Here is a 14,307-nt window from a genome sequence, read left to right on the forward strand (position 1 = left end):
TGCAGAAAACCAAAAATTGAAGCCATCAAAAGAAGATTGAATTTCGATAATAGCTTCATAATTGATTGTAAGGGCTTACGTGGAGGTCTAGCATTCCTATGGAAAGAGGAATTCGAGGTTGTAGTCCACTCATATACCCAACACCACATCTCTCTTATGGTGAAGGGGACTAAGGAAGGCATGGAATGGTTGCTTACTGGGTTTTATGGCAGCCCTAGCACTTCCAAGAGGAAAGAGAGCTGGCAGCTACTCCGAGCTATGAAACCAGAAAGTTCTAAGGGATGGTTGTGTGTAGGAGACTTTAATGAGATACTTAATTTTGGTGAGAAATGGGGTGGAGCATTAAGACCCCACAGTCAAATTGAGGCTTTTAGATTTGCTGTTGAGGCTTGTGAACTTCATGACATGGGCTCAGTTGGTAATAAATACACTTGGAATAATGGGAGACAATGAGGGGAATTCACTAAAGAAAGATTAGACAAAAGCTTCTGCAATGCATCCTGGGCTAAGAGTTTCCCTAATTCGAGGGTGTATACCCTCCCAGCTCTAAATTCAGACCATAGCCCCTTACTTGTCATCATGGAGGCCTAACTCACATGAACAGGAAGGATAAACCGTTTCGATTTGAGGCATGCTGGACTTTAAGGAAAGAGTATCAAAAGCTGGTTGAGGAAGCATGGACCCAACCAAGGGTGGCAGATAATTTACTTAACTATACAAAGGAGGGTCTCAACATATGCAAGCAGAAACTTCTGCAGTGGAGTAAAGGGACTTTGGGTAAATCCAAAAAAGAAGTGGATGACCAGCTCCTATCTGAGCTCCAAAGAGACAACAGAGGCCAGCTCAATGCTTCAATAAAGCAAGCTCAGAAGACCATTAGTAGGTTGCTAGAGGAGGAAAAACTCAAATGGCAACAGAGAGCAAAGCAAAGGTGGCTGAAAGAGGGAGACAAAAACACCAAGTTCTTTCATCAATGTGCCTCTCAAAGAAGGAAGAACAATTTGATCAAGAAGATAGTGGATGATAATGGATAGGAAGTACTATCTAGAGAGGGCATTATAACCCTTTTCTAGGATTACTATCAAGAACTCTTTACAACCTCGAACCCAGGCAACATTTCTGAGTGTTTAGAGTCAATGCAGCAACGTGTAACAGAAGCACATAATGACATGCTCTCCAAACCATATACCCATCAGGAAGTTAAAGAAGACATTTTCCAAATGGATGGCCTTAGCTCCCCAGGTTCAGATGGATTCCCTGTAGCCTTCTTTCAAAAACACTAGTCCCTCATTGGAACTCAGGTAAGTGAAGCTATCCTGTCTGTTTTGAACTCAAATGGCAGCCTAACTGAAGTCAACACCACCTATATCTCCCTTATCCCAAAGAAAAAGAACCCCTCCAAAGTGACTAAATACAAACCCATCTCTCTCTGTAATGTGTTGTATAAGCTCATTTCAAAAGTAGTGGCAAACAAACTAAAGCTTATATTGCCCCATATTATCTCTAGCACTCAGTCAACATTTTTTCCTAACAGACTCATATCTGACAATGTTAAAGTAGCTTTTGAGGCCTTGCATACTATGAAATGTAAAATGACAAGTAAGGAGGGCTATATGGCTTCGAAGCTTGACATGAGCAAGGCTTATGACCGTATTGAATGGTCTTTTCTAAGGGTTGTACTTTATAAACTGGGCTTTTGCAATAAATGGGTGGAGTTGGTGATAAGGTGCATTGAAACAGTTTCATATGCAATCCTAGTGAATGGCACTCCCTTGGATTTCTTCCAACCAACTAGAGGCATCAGACAACATGATCCCCTCTCACCTTATCTATTCATCATGTGTGCAGAGGCCCTTAGTAACCTGATTAACAAGGCAGAAGATAAAGGACTGATTCATGGAGTCCCTATGGCCAAAGGCAAGATCAGAATTTCCCACCTCTTCTTTGCTGATGACAGCCTCCTTTTTTTGTAAGGAAAATGCCTTCGAATGGAGTAGGATGTTCAGTTTATTGAAGGTGTATGAAACAGCCTCGGGACAAAGGCTCAATTTGGAAAAAACCTCTATCATCTTCAGCAAAAACACAGCAAAGATGGCCCAACAATACATTTTATCCATTGCAGGGGTAAGGACAACAATGACCTATGAGAAATACCTAGGCCTGCCTTCAATGGTGGGAAGGAGCAAATGGAACTCCTTTAAAGGGATCTTGGATAAGTTCAGATCAAGAATCAGCAGTTACAAAATTAAACTGATGTCCAAAGCAGGTAAGGAGATCCATATAAAAGCAGTGCTTCAAGCTCTCCCCTCTTATACAATGAGTGTTTTCAATCTGCCCAAGTCCCTCCTCAAAGACATAAATAGTGTGATCCATAACTTTTGGTGGGGACAGCAAGAAAGGGAACATAAGATCCATTGGGTCTCGTGGAAAAGGATGAGCAAAGCAAAAGCTGAAAGGGGAATGGGATTTAGGGACCTTGAGGTTTTTAACAAGCAATGTTGGCAAAACAATGCTGGAGACTGACCCAACAACCTGATTCCCTAGTAGCACAGGTATTGAAGGCTAAGTACTATCCAAGATCCAATCTCCAAGAGGCCAAGCTAGGCTCTAAACCATCCTATGTTTGGAGAAGTTTTCTCTCAGCTCGATCACTTGTAGAGATAGACTGTCAATGGAGGATTGGGAATGGTAAGGATGTATAGATATGGAAAGATAAATGGCTTGCAAACCCCACTTTCAGCAAGATTTGAAGTGTAGTCAAAGTGCTGGATCATAAGGCCACTGTCTCAGCTCTCATAGACCTAACTTCAAAGTAGTGGAACTCAACCCTGGTGTAGGAGATTTTTTATCCAAGAGAAGCTGAAGCAATCTTGAAAACTCCCATAAGTTGCCTCAACAGCAAGGATAGGGTCATATGGCTAGGCACCAAGGATGGTAATTTTTCAGTTAGAAGTGCTTACCATAAGGAATTGGAAAGAAGCATGTCCAATTGTGATCAAGCATTTAGCAGTATCTCTCACAAAGACCTATGGCACCCGCTCTAGAAAATTAATGTGCAGCCTAGGATGAAAATAATCTTATGGAGAGCCTACTTAGAGGCCCTCCCCACTCAGTCAAACCTCTTCAAGAAGAAAGTGGTGGCCCAAAATCTCTGACCTATTTGCCTCAGGGAGGAAGAAGACTTAGCTCATGCTATGTGGAGATGTGAGTCAGCTAGGGATGTATGGAGTCAATGCTCTAAAAGATTACAGAAATGTTACTTCCCACACCTGCCTATGCAGTAGTTAGTTGAAGCCTTCTCAGATCCATGGACAGTTAGATAATCCAAGAATTTGTTGTGGTTGTAGGGAAGATTGGTGGAGAAGGAATAACTTCTTGTTCAAAGGAGAATTTATTCATCCTAATGCTATTATTAAAGAGGCTAGAGAGACCATCGACCTATTGAATGAGGAGGATAATAGCAGAAGTTTGTGTGCAAGCACGGTTTGTGTTTCTCCAGAAGCTTGGCAAGCCCCTCCCCCGAGCTGGTTCAAGATGAATTGGGATAGTGCAGTGAATATGGCACAGGGTGTTATTGAAGTGGGAGTGGCAGTTAGGTATAGTGTAGGTAGGATCATTGCAACACTAAGGACAAAGAAACATCTATTTCCTAACCCCTGCTAGCAGAGGCCTGCCTTTGGAGCTCTAACAGCGGTGCAATTTGGTCTAGACATTAGCCTTTCACAAGTGATTCTCAAGGGGGACTCACTACAAGTTGTCAATTCCATGAGAAGGGACTCAGATGGCGGAAATAATGCTAGTATGTTTGCTTGTGAAGCAAAACAGTTGATCAAGAACTTTGCTAAGTGGGAGATTTCTCATGTTAGGAGAAATGGCAATTGCATGGCTCACTTGTTAGCAAAGGACGCTCTTTCCATTGATGATCTTATTGTAACTCTGGAGGATATTCCTTCTTGTATCTCTTCTTTGATTTAATAGATTGGAAATGAGTTTTAACTTCAAAATATAAAAATAAAGTATACAGAGATACGGAAAGTGACATTGGATTCGGGCACAACCCGGGGCGGGCGATTCTTTGATTGTCAACCAATGGTGTGCAAAAAGTAAAGCCAAGTTTCCCAACACTAGTTACTTATTTGCATTAGAGTTACATGTGTACTATTCACTGTCTTATTTGCATTGTCTTATCTTGGAAAAGCTTTTGGTGTACTTTCTCATTTTGCATCCTCCAATAAAAGTTTAACACTTCTTCTACAGACAACCGGCCCTATGTACCTAGTGCGGCCTTTGCTGACGTCAATTAAAAAAAAAACATGTTGAAGAGGGAAATGGATGTGAGGGACTTGCAGAGTGAAACCAATCACGGCTAGAAGAGGGAAATGGTTTGTATTTGAGGTCTATGGTCACGGTGAGAGGCTTTTAGTCGGCTTATATATTTTGGATCAACTGTATGGCTTTTGGTGTTCGAAGGACTGGGTTCAAAAACTAGAAATCTACCTTAATAATGGCATCCTCTAATCAATCCACAATTAAGAAAATGACTAAAGCAACCAAACCCACAAAATCACCTAAAGATTGTTTCTGCTTTTGTTTTCTTTAATTTGGTTTCTGCTCATCTCTTCATTTTTATGCTCTGATTTTATATTCTCACTACTTCATCCTCGCCCAAAATTTGTTTGCTTGATTTTTTGTTAGACTGTTGGGTTGGATTCTTATTTTAAGCATTTTCCCCCATTTTTTAGATTCTTGATTTGCATTAATGAATGCAAGTTTTGATCATAATCATGGGTTGGTTTAGTTGAGCCAAATCATAAAGTTGTTCTGTTTAATCTACAAAGAAGTACACGGTTGCTAAAGTTTTTGTGGTTTTGCCTTCTTCATTTTTCCTACTGTACGAGACATGGATGAAGTTAAAAAAGCTAAAAGCAGAGTAATGGAAAATCTTTCTCTACAATTAGAGATTCAAGCATAGAAATGAAGTAAAATATTTCTACAAAGCAAAAAGAAGAGCTAGTAGTTGATGGGGAGAAACCATAAGATGGGTAATTCAGTGGGGAGGAGACGATGGTGGATGAAGAAAACGATGAAGATGGTGGATTTCGAAGTTGGGTGAAGAGATGAAGATGGGAAACCAAAGAGATGGTTTGTTTTGAAGTTTCGAAGACGAATGCTAAGGGAAATCGAAGAGATGGTTTGTCGTTTAAATTAGAACGATGTCCTTAGCCGAGGCCGCTGCAGGGACGCAGGCTGGTTGTCCCTAGAGTTTTTGAAAGTTTAATAGGTAGCAACTTTGTTATTTTAAATGTGTGGTCTTGCATATTCTCATTTTCCTCTTGAATGACCCACCATCTCTCACATTCTCTTCCTTTCTCATTTCTCTCTTCTCTGGTCACTTAGCTCTTCTCTCTCCCGCTCAAATTTCCTCTACCAAAAAGTTAAAGCTCTCTCTCGATAGATCCCATCTCCTCTCCTCTCATCTACATTTGTGATGTTGTCCCGAACCTCTCTCTCCTCTCCTCTATCAAGAGATTTCCACTCCATCTCCACCAATTTGGAAAGAAACCATCTCTCTCGACTCAAGTTGAAACCTACTTGGAGGAACTCGAGTTGCCCTCAATATGAGGTGGGCCCAACAGAGAGGCCCAACCCAAAGAGTAGTGAGGATTGGGTTGTTGGAGTCTTAACGACCTATATGATTCCCTCTTGTAATCACTAGAGGAGTTAGAATGGAGAATTGATCCAGGAAGTTGGGGTGAATCCAACTTTCCCTAGATGTGCATCAAATAAAGAGAACATGGAGATAAGACACAACAACATGATCATCCTTAGTTTCTATCATTAACTACCTACATCTGTATATACAGTAAGCCGACATCACTATATTGGTAGAATCTCATTCCACATATCATTGACTTAGGCGTTGGGGGTGCATCAAGCACACTAGGCCACCATCTTTGCTAGTTGCAGGTATCAAACTCTAGCGGTAGTGGAACACATTCTTAACAGTGATGCCGTCTGTGAGATTTGTAAAAGTATTGTTTAGTTTCTCATCGGACACCGACGTGATTTCCACATGCCAACCACTACACGCTCCCAAACGATGACCACAGACATGGAAGCTCATATCACGGAATCTGAGGAAAAGCTAGGGAAGGTTATGGAAATGATGGAGAGCTTATGGCTGGAGAATGAAGAGCTAAACATCGCAATATCAAACTCAACACCTAGCCATAACGAGTAAGGGGAAGGAGAAGCACAGAAAAATGTAGGGCCAAAACTACATGATGAACTACGTAGTCTAGTTGAAAAATATGAAGAAATGGCAAAGAAGATGGGAGGATCTTCCTCAATTGAATAGCTACTGAACCACACAGACTTGCTATATAGTGTAAAGGTGATGGTCACCCCACTCCCCCCAAAATTCAAGATGCCGCAAATCGATATGCATGATGGGTTATTTCCCTCAAATTTAAATCTATCATGACATGTTGTTTTTCTCAAATTTAAACCTTCAATCAAATATTCAAGATGTCAACTATACTTAAGATAACATATCAAAACATGCAATGGCTAATTTTCAATAACAAAACAGTTTATACATGCAAAACTTCAAATCTGGCCCAAAATGCATCACTCCAAGTAAAACCTTTTATAAATCAATCACATCCTCATTTTCATGCCATAATTCAAAGTCTAGCATGTCAATCTAACACCTAACAAAAGATAAGGCAAGATTACTTACAGCAATCATGACCCTTGAGCTCTCAAAACTCAACTCATTTTAAGAACCTCACTCAAGCTACTCGCCTCCAACCTTTGCTCACATTTTGAGTGTTTTTTCTCTCAAGAACACTAGAGAAAGGATAGAGAAAGTTGTGTGAAGAAGTGAGGGGCTATTGAGTGCTCAGCATGACTAAAGGAAGTGGAATGGGATTGGTGGTTGTGGGCGGTGGAGGGTCTTGAGTGCATTTCTAGATTTGTCATCCTTTAGCTAGGTGAATATTGCATGGACAAGAGATGGGTTCAGGGTTTGATTGAATTTTCAGAAGTTGGGAACAAATTAAAATGATTTCTACATGAGAAACCATGGTGAGGCCGACGGTTTTGGTTCCACCCAAAAGCTGTCCAATTTTGATCCCTCTCTTGTCCCATCCTCTTAGTCTGATTTGACTCTAGTGACATGAGTTGGGTTAAGTCTAACCTTCAAGGGCTGACTAAGAGTGATGCAAAATAAGTATAAAAGACAAAAATTTCAGATCTAAAATTATGAAGAAAAGGGTTTCAAGAAAACTATGCAAATTTATGATGCTTGAGTTACTATACATGGATGAGATGAATAGTGATCTTGACTCAAGTTAGAAGCCTTACCATGGTTGGAAGAAAACCCTAGGGTCATGTGGGTGGGGCTTGGGTAAGATAGAAACCAATGGTGTGGTGTATGTGAGTCTCATTTGGAAGAGTGAAATGAAATACAAGGCTTGGGTTTTAAGTGTTGGGCTTTTCATAAACCTTTGTTGTAGGCTTAGATGTGGACTTATCAATGGGATTTATGTCTAGATTTGTAGGTTCTTTCCTAGGCCTCAATAGTCCACTAGGTTGGATCCCAACTTTGGGTCTTTCTTCAATTGGGCATGGCCTTGAATCTTACTAATTTTGCCAATAACCTTATGCTTACTAAGTTGGGCTCAATATCTTGTGTCTATTAATTTGCGCTTAAACCTTTGTCTCTCTTCTTACCTAATAAGCTAGGGCCCTTATTAAACCAATCTTTTGGGCCTTCCCAAATCCATCTAGTATTTTAACCAAATCACTTAGCCAATCAATGCCACTTGTCACTCTTTATTGGCCTCTTGGCCTCTTCCCTCAAAATCAATATTGCACTACAATTTTCTAAATAGCTAAGTTGCTAAAGCATGCTTCATTGCAAACTCAAACTCCAAAATTTCCTTAAGAATCACAACTTGTACTTAGCTAGGGTCATGGTTACTATGGCCAAGTCCTAAGGAGCTTTTAAGTGAGATGCTATATCCTCCCCCCTTAAAAGAAGATTTCAACGTCGAAGTCGGGGTATGAGTTAGAGCGAGTGAATAATGTATGCAACACACTTGTACTATATAACTACTTACCAAAGATTCTAAGGTCCCGAACTAGATGAGGAATCCCCGATGACATCCTCATCATTTGACACCTCCTCCTAAGTGTGATAGAAGAAGTTATCCTCCTCAAAGTCATAGTACGCATTAACTCGTTCTTCCATCTCTCTTCAGTGTTCAGTTGACGCATCCTCCAATTCTAGAGATCCGTCCTCATGAAAATATATACAGTGTAGGGAAGAGTCAAATAACTCTGAGGTCTTTAGGGAAGAGATAGTAGGATATAACGGTTTCTGGTTTGCCCGACATAGCTCAGCCACTCTACTAGATTTTGGTAAATCCCCTAGTGTGTGGTTGGTTGAGTCATTTCCCTCCTCTTGGCATTGAAGCCAATGGATTCAGGTCTCACTAATCCAATCAGCAGGGTTTAGAGGTGTCTGGCGCTCCTCATGGGGTAAAGCTCTCCTAGTCCTAATATTTACCCTGTCCATCATGACCCAAAACATGAGTCCTATGATACACTAATCTCTCTCGATGAGTCCAATAAGAGTCAACCATATTGTTTAACCTTCTCCTTCCGCGATCTTCCCTCTACCTTCATACCTGCCTAGGAGTCTGAACAAATCGTTGTGCCACTCTCTTGCTTCGAGCCATGTCGATGCTTAAAAAAAAAAATGAGGGAATAGGGTTACATGCATGTAAAGAAATGGATGCGATAAGTGCACGGATGGGTATGGATGCTATGAGGAGTGATGTGATGTCAAACAAGTTACAACCCAAAAAAGTAAGGGTACTTGATTCTCATTTCGTCTTCCTTCTCACAAATGGCTTATTCCATGTTATGGTTTCGACCAAGCACCTACATTAAAGGAATTTTTCTATTCCTAAGTTCCTTTTCTTTCTAATCCATGATTTGAATAAGAACTTCCTCATACATCAGATTGTGCTGTAACGAAATATCCTTCGTAACGATGATCACTGGTGACTATACCCTAAAGCTTTTCTTGAGAGAAGATATGTGGAATATGTTGTGAATCCCTTGGGATTCAATCGGAATGTCCAACTTGTATGCGATTGAACCCACTCTCTCCAATACTTCATATGGTCCCACTTATCTTGGATATAGCTTGCCCTTCTTCCCAAAATGGATTACCCATTTCATAGGTGACACCTTGACATAGACCCAGCCACCAACTTCAAATTCAAGGCTTCTCCTCCTATGCTCAGCGTAGCTCTTTTATCTGTTCTGAGCTTCCTTCATCATTTCCCTTATCAATAAAATTTGTAAGATCTCCACACCATATATCTTTCTTTTTCATACTTCATCCCAATATAAGGGAGATATGCATTTCCTTTCATACAAAGCTTCGTATGGCACCATCTGAATGGTGGCTTGGAAGCTACGTTGTAAGCAAACTCTATTAGCGGCAATTGTTTCTCCCAATCACCTTGTCCTTGCAGAATGCATGCTCTTAGCATGTCGTCCAAGTTCTGTATTGTTCATTCTATTTGCCCATCAGTTTGAGGCTGATAAGCACTACTCAACTTTAACTTATTTTCCATCACATCTTGAAGACTTTGCCAAAAACGGGAGGTAAAACGCGCATCCCAATCTGACATGATTGTCTTAGGGATTCCATGCAAGTATATTATTTCTACTACAAACAAACGGGTTAACTTCTCCAATGGGTTTGTGTTTCTAATGGGCAAAAAGTGAGCACTTTTTGTTAAGTGATCCACCACGACCCTCACAGATAGGGGTGTAACCGGTTCAGTTTGGTCCGATTTTGTATAAGTTTTGGGATTGAACTGGTATACACCAGTTTTACATTTTCAAGAATCGATTTCAGATCGGTTACCCTTCTAAACCGGTACTTCCAGTTTTATCGGTTCTGGTCCAGTTCTATCCAATTTTAATCAAATGCCAATGTAATAAAGAAAATGTGATTTACTAATGCATAATAATTAATTAAAGAAAAATGTAATTAATATACTAATGTGTATTAGTATTACTAATGTATTTTGTATTTATAAAAATAAATATGTTGAGAATTTATTAGGCCATAAAATGTAATTAATATATATATAAATATATATTGTATATTAATAACATATGATGAAACAAATGTTCATATTTAATATTAAGATTTTATGTTATAAAAGTTTCTTATATAATTATATATTATATATAAAAAGTATATATATAATATTTTATATAATATTAAAAATTAATTTATATATATTTTATAAACTGATACGGTCCTGGAAATCCAAAAATCAAAACCGTACTAGATTTAACTGGTTTTTAAAATGTAGGAACCGGTTCAAAACCAGACCAATGGAGCTAGTTTATCGATTTAAATTTTCACCCCTACTTATAGAGTTATTTCCTGATGAGGTTCTCGGTAACCCGATTACAAAGTCCATCTAGACATCCTCCTATTTCCATTCTAGGATTGGAAATGACTATAATTCTCCAGCGGACCTTTGATGTTCTTCCTTGACTATTCTACATACAACACACTTATTTACATATTCTAGCATATCCTTTTTCATGCCTTCCCACCAAAAATGTTGCTTCATGTCTTAGTACATCTTTGTGCTTCCCGGATGAACAGTATATGGAGTCTGATGTGCTTCCTTTAATATTTTTCCCTTAACCTCTAGATCAATCTGGATAACCTTCTAATCCTGATAGTACAACAATCAATCTTTTCTGATTGGGAATCCTCCTAGTCCTTCCTTTATTTCTACCTTATGCTTGATTTTTGACCATTTGGGATCTTCCATTTGATGCTTCTTCACTTCCTCCCACTTTGACCATTTTGACCACAGGTAAAATCTCTTGCACTTCAGAGAGACTTACATATTGATGGAGATTCCTAATTAACAGTCTCCTCATTCTATGTAGAAGGAACTCCATCTCTAGGGTAGGTCTTGGAGATCCTTCTATTTGGGCCTTATGACTTAGTACGTCTGTTATGACATTAACTTTCCCAGGGTGATACTTTCAAACTGGTAATTGCTAATTGTTTGCAACCATTTCCTTTGCCTTATATTCAGGTTCTTCTGGCTGAACAAACACTTGAGACTCTTATAGTCGAGAAAAAACTCACAAGATTTGCCGTACAAATAATGCCACCAATTTTTAAGACAAAAATTACGGCGACTAGCTCCAAGTCATGGGTGGGGTAGTTCTGCTTGTGGTTCTTCAGCTGACAAGAAGCATAGACAGCAACTCATCCTTTTTGCATAAGCATGCATCCAAGTCCTAATTTAGATGCGTCGCTAAATACTACATATGGCTTATGGGGTTTAGGCAAGGCTAGTACTAGTGCAGTAGTCAATTTCTTTTTCAGATTCAGAAAACTTTGTTCTTATTTCTCCGTCCAAAAATACTTGGCAATATTTTTGGTTAGAGCAGTCAGCAACTCTAATAGTTTAGAGAATCCTTCCAAAAATCTTCGATAATACCCATCTAATCCTAGGAAACTACAGATCTCATGTACATTGGTAGGGCGTTGCCAATTTATCATAGCTTCAATCTTGCTAGGATCAACTGCTACTCATAGACTTGAAATTACATGCCCCAAAAACTTCAATTCCTTAAGCCAAAATTCACATTTGCTAAACTTGGCATACAACTCATGTTCTTTCAATATTCCTAGCACCAGCTTGAGATGTTGTGTTCCTCATTGCTCTTTGAGTAAATTAGTATGTCGTTAATGAATACAACTACAAAGCTATCTAGATAGGGTTTGAATGTTCATCATATCCATAAATGCAGCATGGAAATTAGTTAATCCAAAGGGCATGACTAGGAAGTCATAATGCCCATATTAGCTTCGAAAGGTTGTCTTAGGGATATCTTGTTCTCTGATCCTAAGTTGATGGTATCCTGACCTTAGGTCTATCTTTGAAAACACCGATGCTCCCTACAGTTGATCTAATAGGTCATTGGCAGTAACGGATACTTGTTCTTTATCATTACCTTGTTCAATTCCCTATAGTCACTACACATCCTCATTGACCCATTCTTTTTTTCACAAATAGCATGGGTGCACCCCAAGGTGACAAACTAGGGTGTATAAATCCCTTTTCTAAGAGCTCCTATATTTGATCATTTTGCTCTTTTAACTATGATGGTGCCATACAGTATGGTGCTCTATGGATGAGGGTAGTGGTAGGTTCTAATTCTATAATAAATTATATTTTTCAATTGGAAGGTAATCCTAGTAGATCATCTATGAACATCTCAGGAAAATCCTCAACTACAGGTATCCCTCGAATCTCCTTACTATGATGGAAATCTTCGATCATCAAGGCCAAGTGGGTCACGACACCATCAATGATGCACTTTCTAACTTGTAAAGCTGAAATTAAGGAGGGAACAACTTTTACGCTTCTGCCCATATAGTGAATCCTACCATCCTTAAGTGTGTAAAAAATAACCTCATTTCTTCAACAATCTATCTTGGTATAGTGCTTAGATCACCAATCCAACCCTAATATTAGGTCAAACCCCAATAGACCAAAAGTAATAAAATCTACTTCCATAATCCTTCCTTCTAGACTTAGAGAGCAATCTCTAATGACCTGAGTAGAGGGGACTGTACTTTCGGATTGTTACCACTACAGTTTGAGGCAATGATTTTTTTCAGCAGGTCACACGCTCGTGCAAGCACTACTAACACGAAAGACCTTGTTGCGCCCAAGTCAAATAGTGCACATGTCGTAAATCCAAATAACATGACATTACCTAAAGTGTAATTCTTAGCTATCATATACTTAGTTAATCCAAGCAACTAACTTCTAGTAAAGAGGGGTTTCTTAGAGAAATACCAGTAATAACTTCGGTTTCTTTGGTTCTGGGTACTTCGTCATCTATCTCTCTAGGGGTAATTGCATAAATGCAGGCCTGAGTAGGGGGTTTCTGGTTTGGCTTGTTGCTAGGGTTAGGAGCATTTTTGCCTCCTTGTGTATTTTGAAGGCATTCCCGAATCATATGGTCTGGCTAACCACATTTGAAGCATACCCCTAATCCAACTCTACATTCACCGCCATAGACCTTTCCCTTGGTAGTTCCTTGCCCTATCATTCCCGTAATGTTACTTCCTTCCTTGGTGAAGGTAGAAGTCCTCTTCCTCTCTAGAATAATTTGAGTTGCAACATTTTGTTGCTCTACTTCGGCTATTGAAGTTACATTAACCAACTCCTTGAAGTTATCAATGCAAAAGCAAACTACATGGCTGCGAATCTGGGGCTGCAGCCCTTGAAAATTTTTAACTTGCATCCTTTTAATTGCTATTAGGTGTGGAGTGAACCATCTGAGCTCCATGAATTTCATAGCATGTTGCTCCACGGTGAAGTTCCCTTGCACCAAGGTGGTGAAATCCTGTGCCTTTTGTGTCTTTATCGATTTTGGGAAAAACCGATTATCAAACTCTTCTTTGAACCTTTCGTAGGTCAAGGTAGCTATGTCACCTCCACTTGTTGGCCCTCATGGGTCCCTCAATTCTCATGAAGTTAGGGTATCGTATATCATAAATTTCTAATACGAGTTGTTCCAGCCTCTCTTGCCTTTCCACCTAAGAGTGAGGCTGCTGCTAGTTCTATCTAAGGATAATCTCTTGCTATTGCTTCATTGTCTCCATCATTTTACGTATTGCATCCGCCAAATCATGTCTTCCATCCAATGTGTGATCTTGCTTTCTATGGATATTAGAACCTTCAGCATTCCTTTCTCATCTGTCACGTGCCATCTTGAATCATTTAACTCCTAAGATGCATGCATATCAGTTTGAGCTCCAACTTCAAGATTCAAGACTATCCAAAATGAAAGATTCAAACCTACATTCTAGCACATCATTCCTAAGAATATGTGGTTTTATCGAGAAACATAATTGCTTTGATGCCACCATGTAATGCCCCCAACCTCTACTTGGGATTGGATAGAGACTTAGAGTGTCGAGACATGCAATACAAAGTTTCATACCACTGTTCATGATAGTTAATATGTAATACATCCTAGTATGCAACTAGTAGTATGCAATAATTTCAGCAAAATAAAGGTGACTTATAAAAATTTATCCTAGAATGAAGTAAACATCATAAAAGATTTATTAACCATAAATAGATATTGCCTCACTTAAGAGGTCCATAGAAGTTCAAGCATAAAGTGGGAGAGATACTACATAATCAGACTAAATCTCTC

The 14,307-nt window shown here is 39.4% G+C and overlaps 1 protein-coding gene across 1 annotated transcript; it reads left to right on the forward strand.

Moving 5' to 3' along the window:
* The first annotated feature begins 1,592 nt into the window (after positions 1 to 1,592).
* LOC122310236 lies at positions 1,593 to 2,523 on the forward strand. The gene is made up of 2 exons (XM_043124118.1): positions 1,593 to 1,917; positions 2,030 to 2,523. Exons 1-2 carry the CDS (start codon positions 1,593 to 1,595, stop codon positions 2,521 to 2,523), a joined length of 819 nt encoding a protein of 272 aa, XP_042980052.1.
* The last annotated feature ends 11,784 nt before the right edge of the window (positions 2,524 to 14,307 follow it).

Source organism: Carya illinoinensis, chromosome 5 (genome assembly GCF_018687715.1).
Source record: "Carya illinoinensis cultivar Pawnee chromosome 5, C.illinoinensisPawnee_v1, whole genome shotgun sequence".
Classification (NCBI taxonomy): domain Eukaryota; kingdom Viridiplantae; phylum Streptophyta; class Magnoliopsida; order Fagales; family Juglandaceae; genus Carya; species Carya illinoinensis.

Coding starts and splice junctions, on each gene's coding strand:
- LOC122310236 (XM_043124118.1), top strand. CDS start 1,593: ATGACAAGTAAGGAGGGCTATATGGCTTCGAAGCTTGACATGAGCAAG. Junction 1,918..2,029: donor TGGAGTCCCTATGGCCAAAG/GCAAGATCAGAA, acceptor TGTATGAAACAG/CCTCGGGACAAAGGCTCAAT.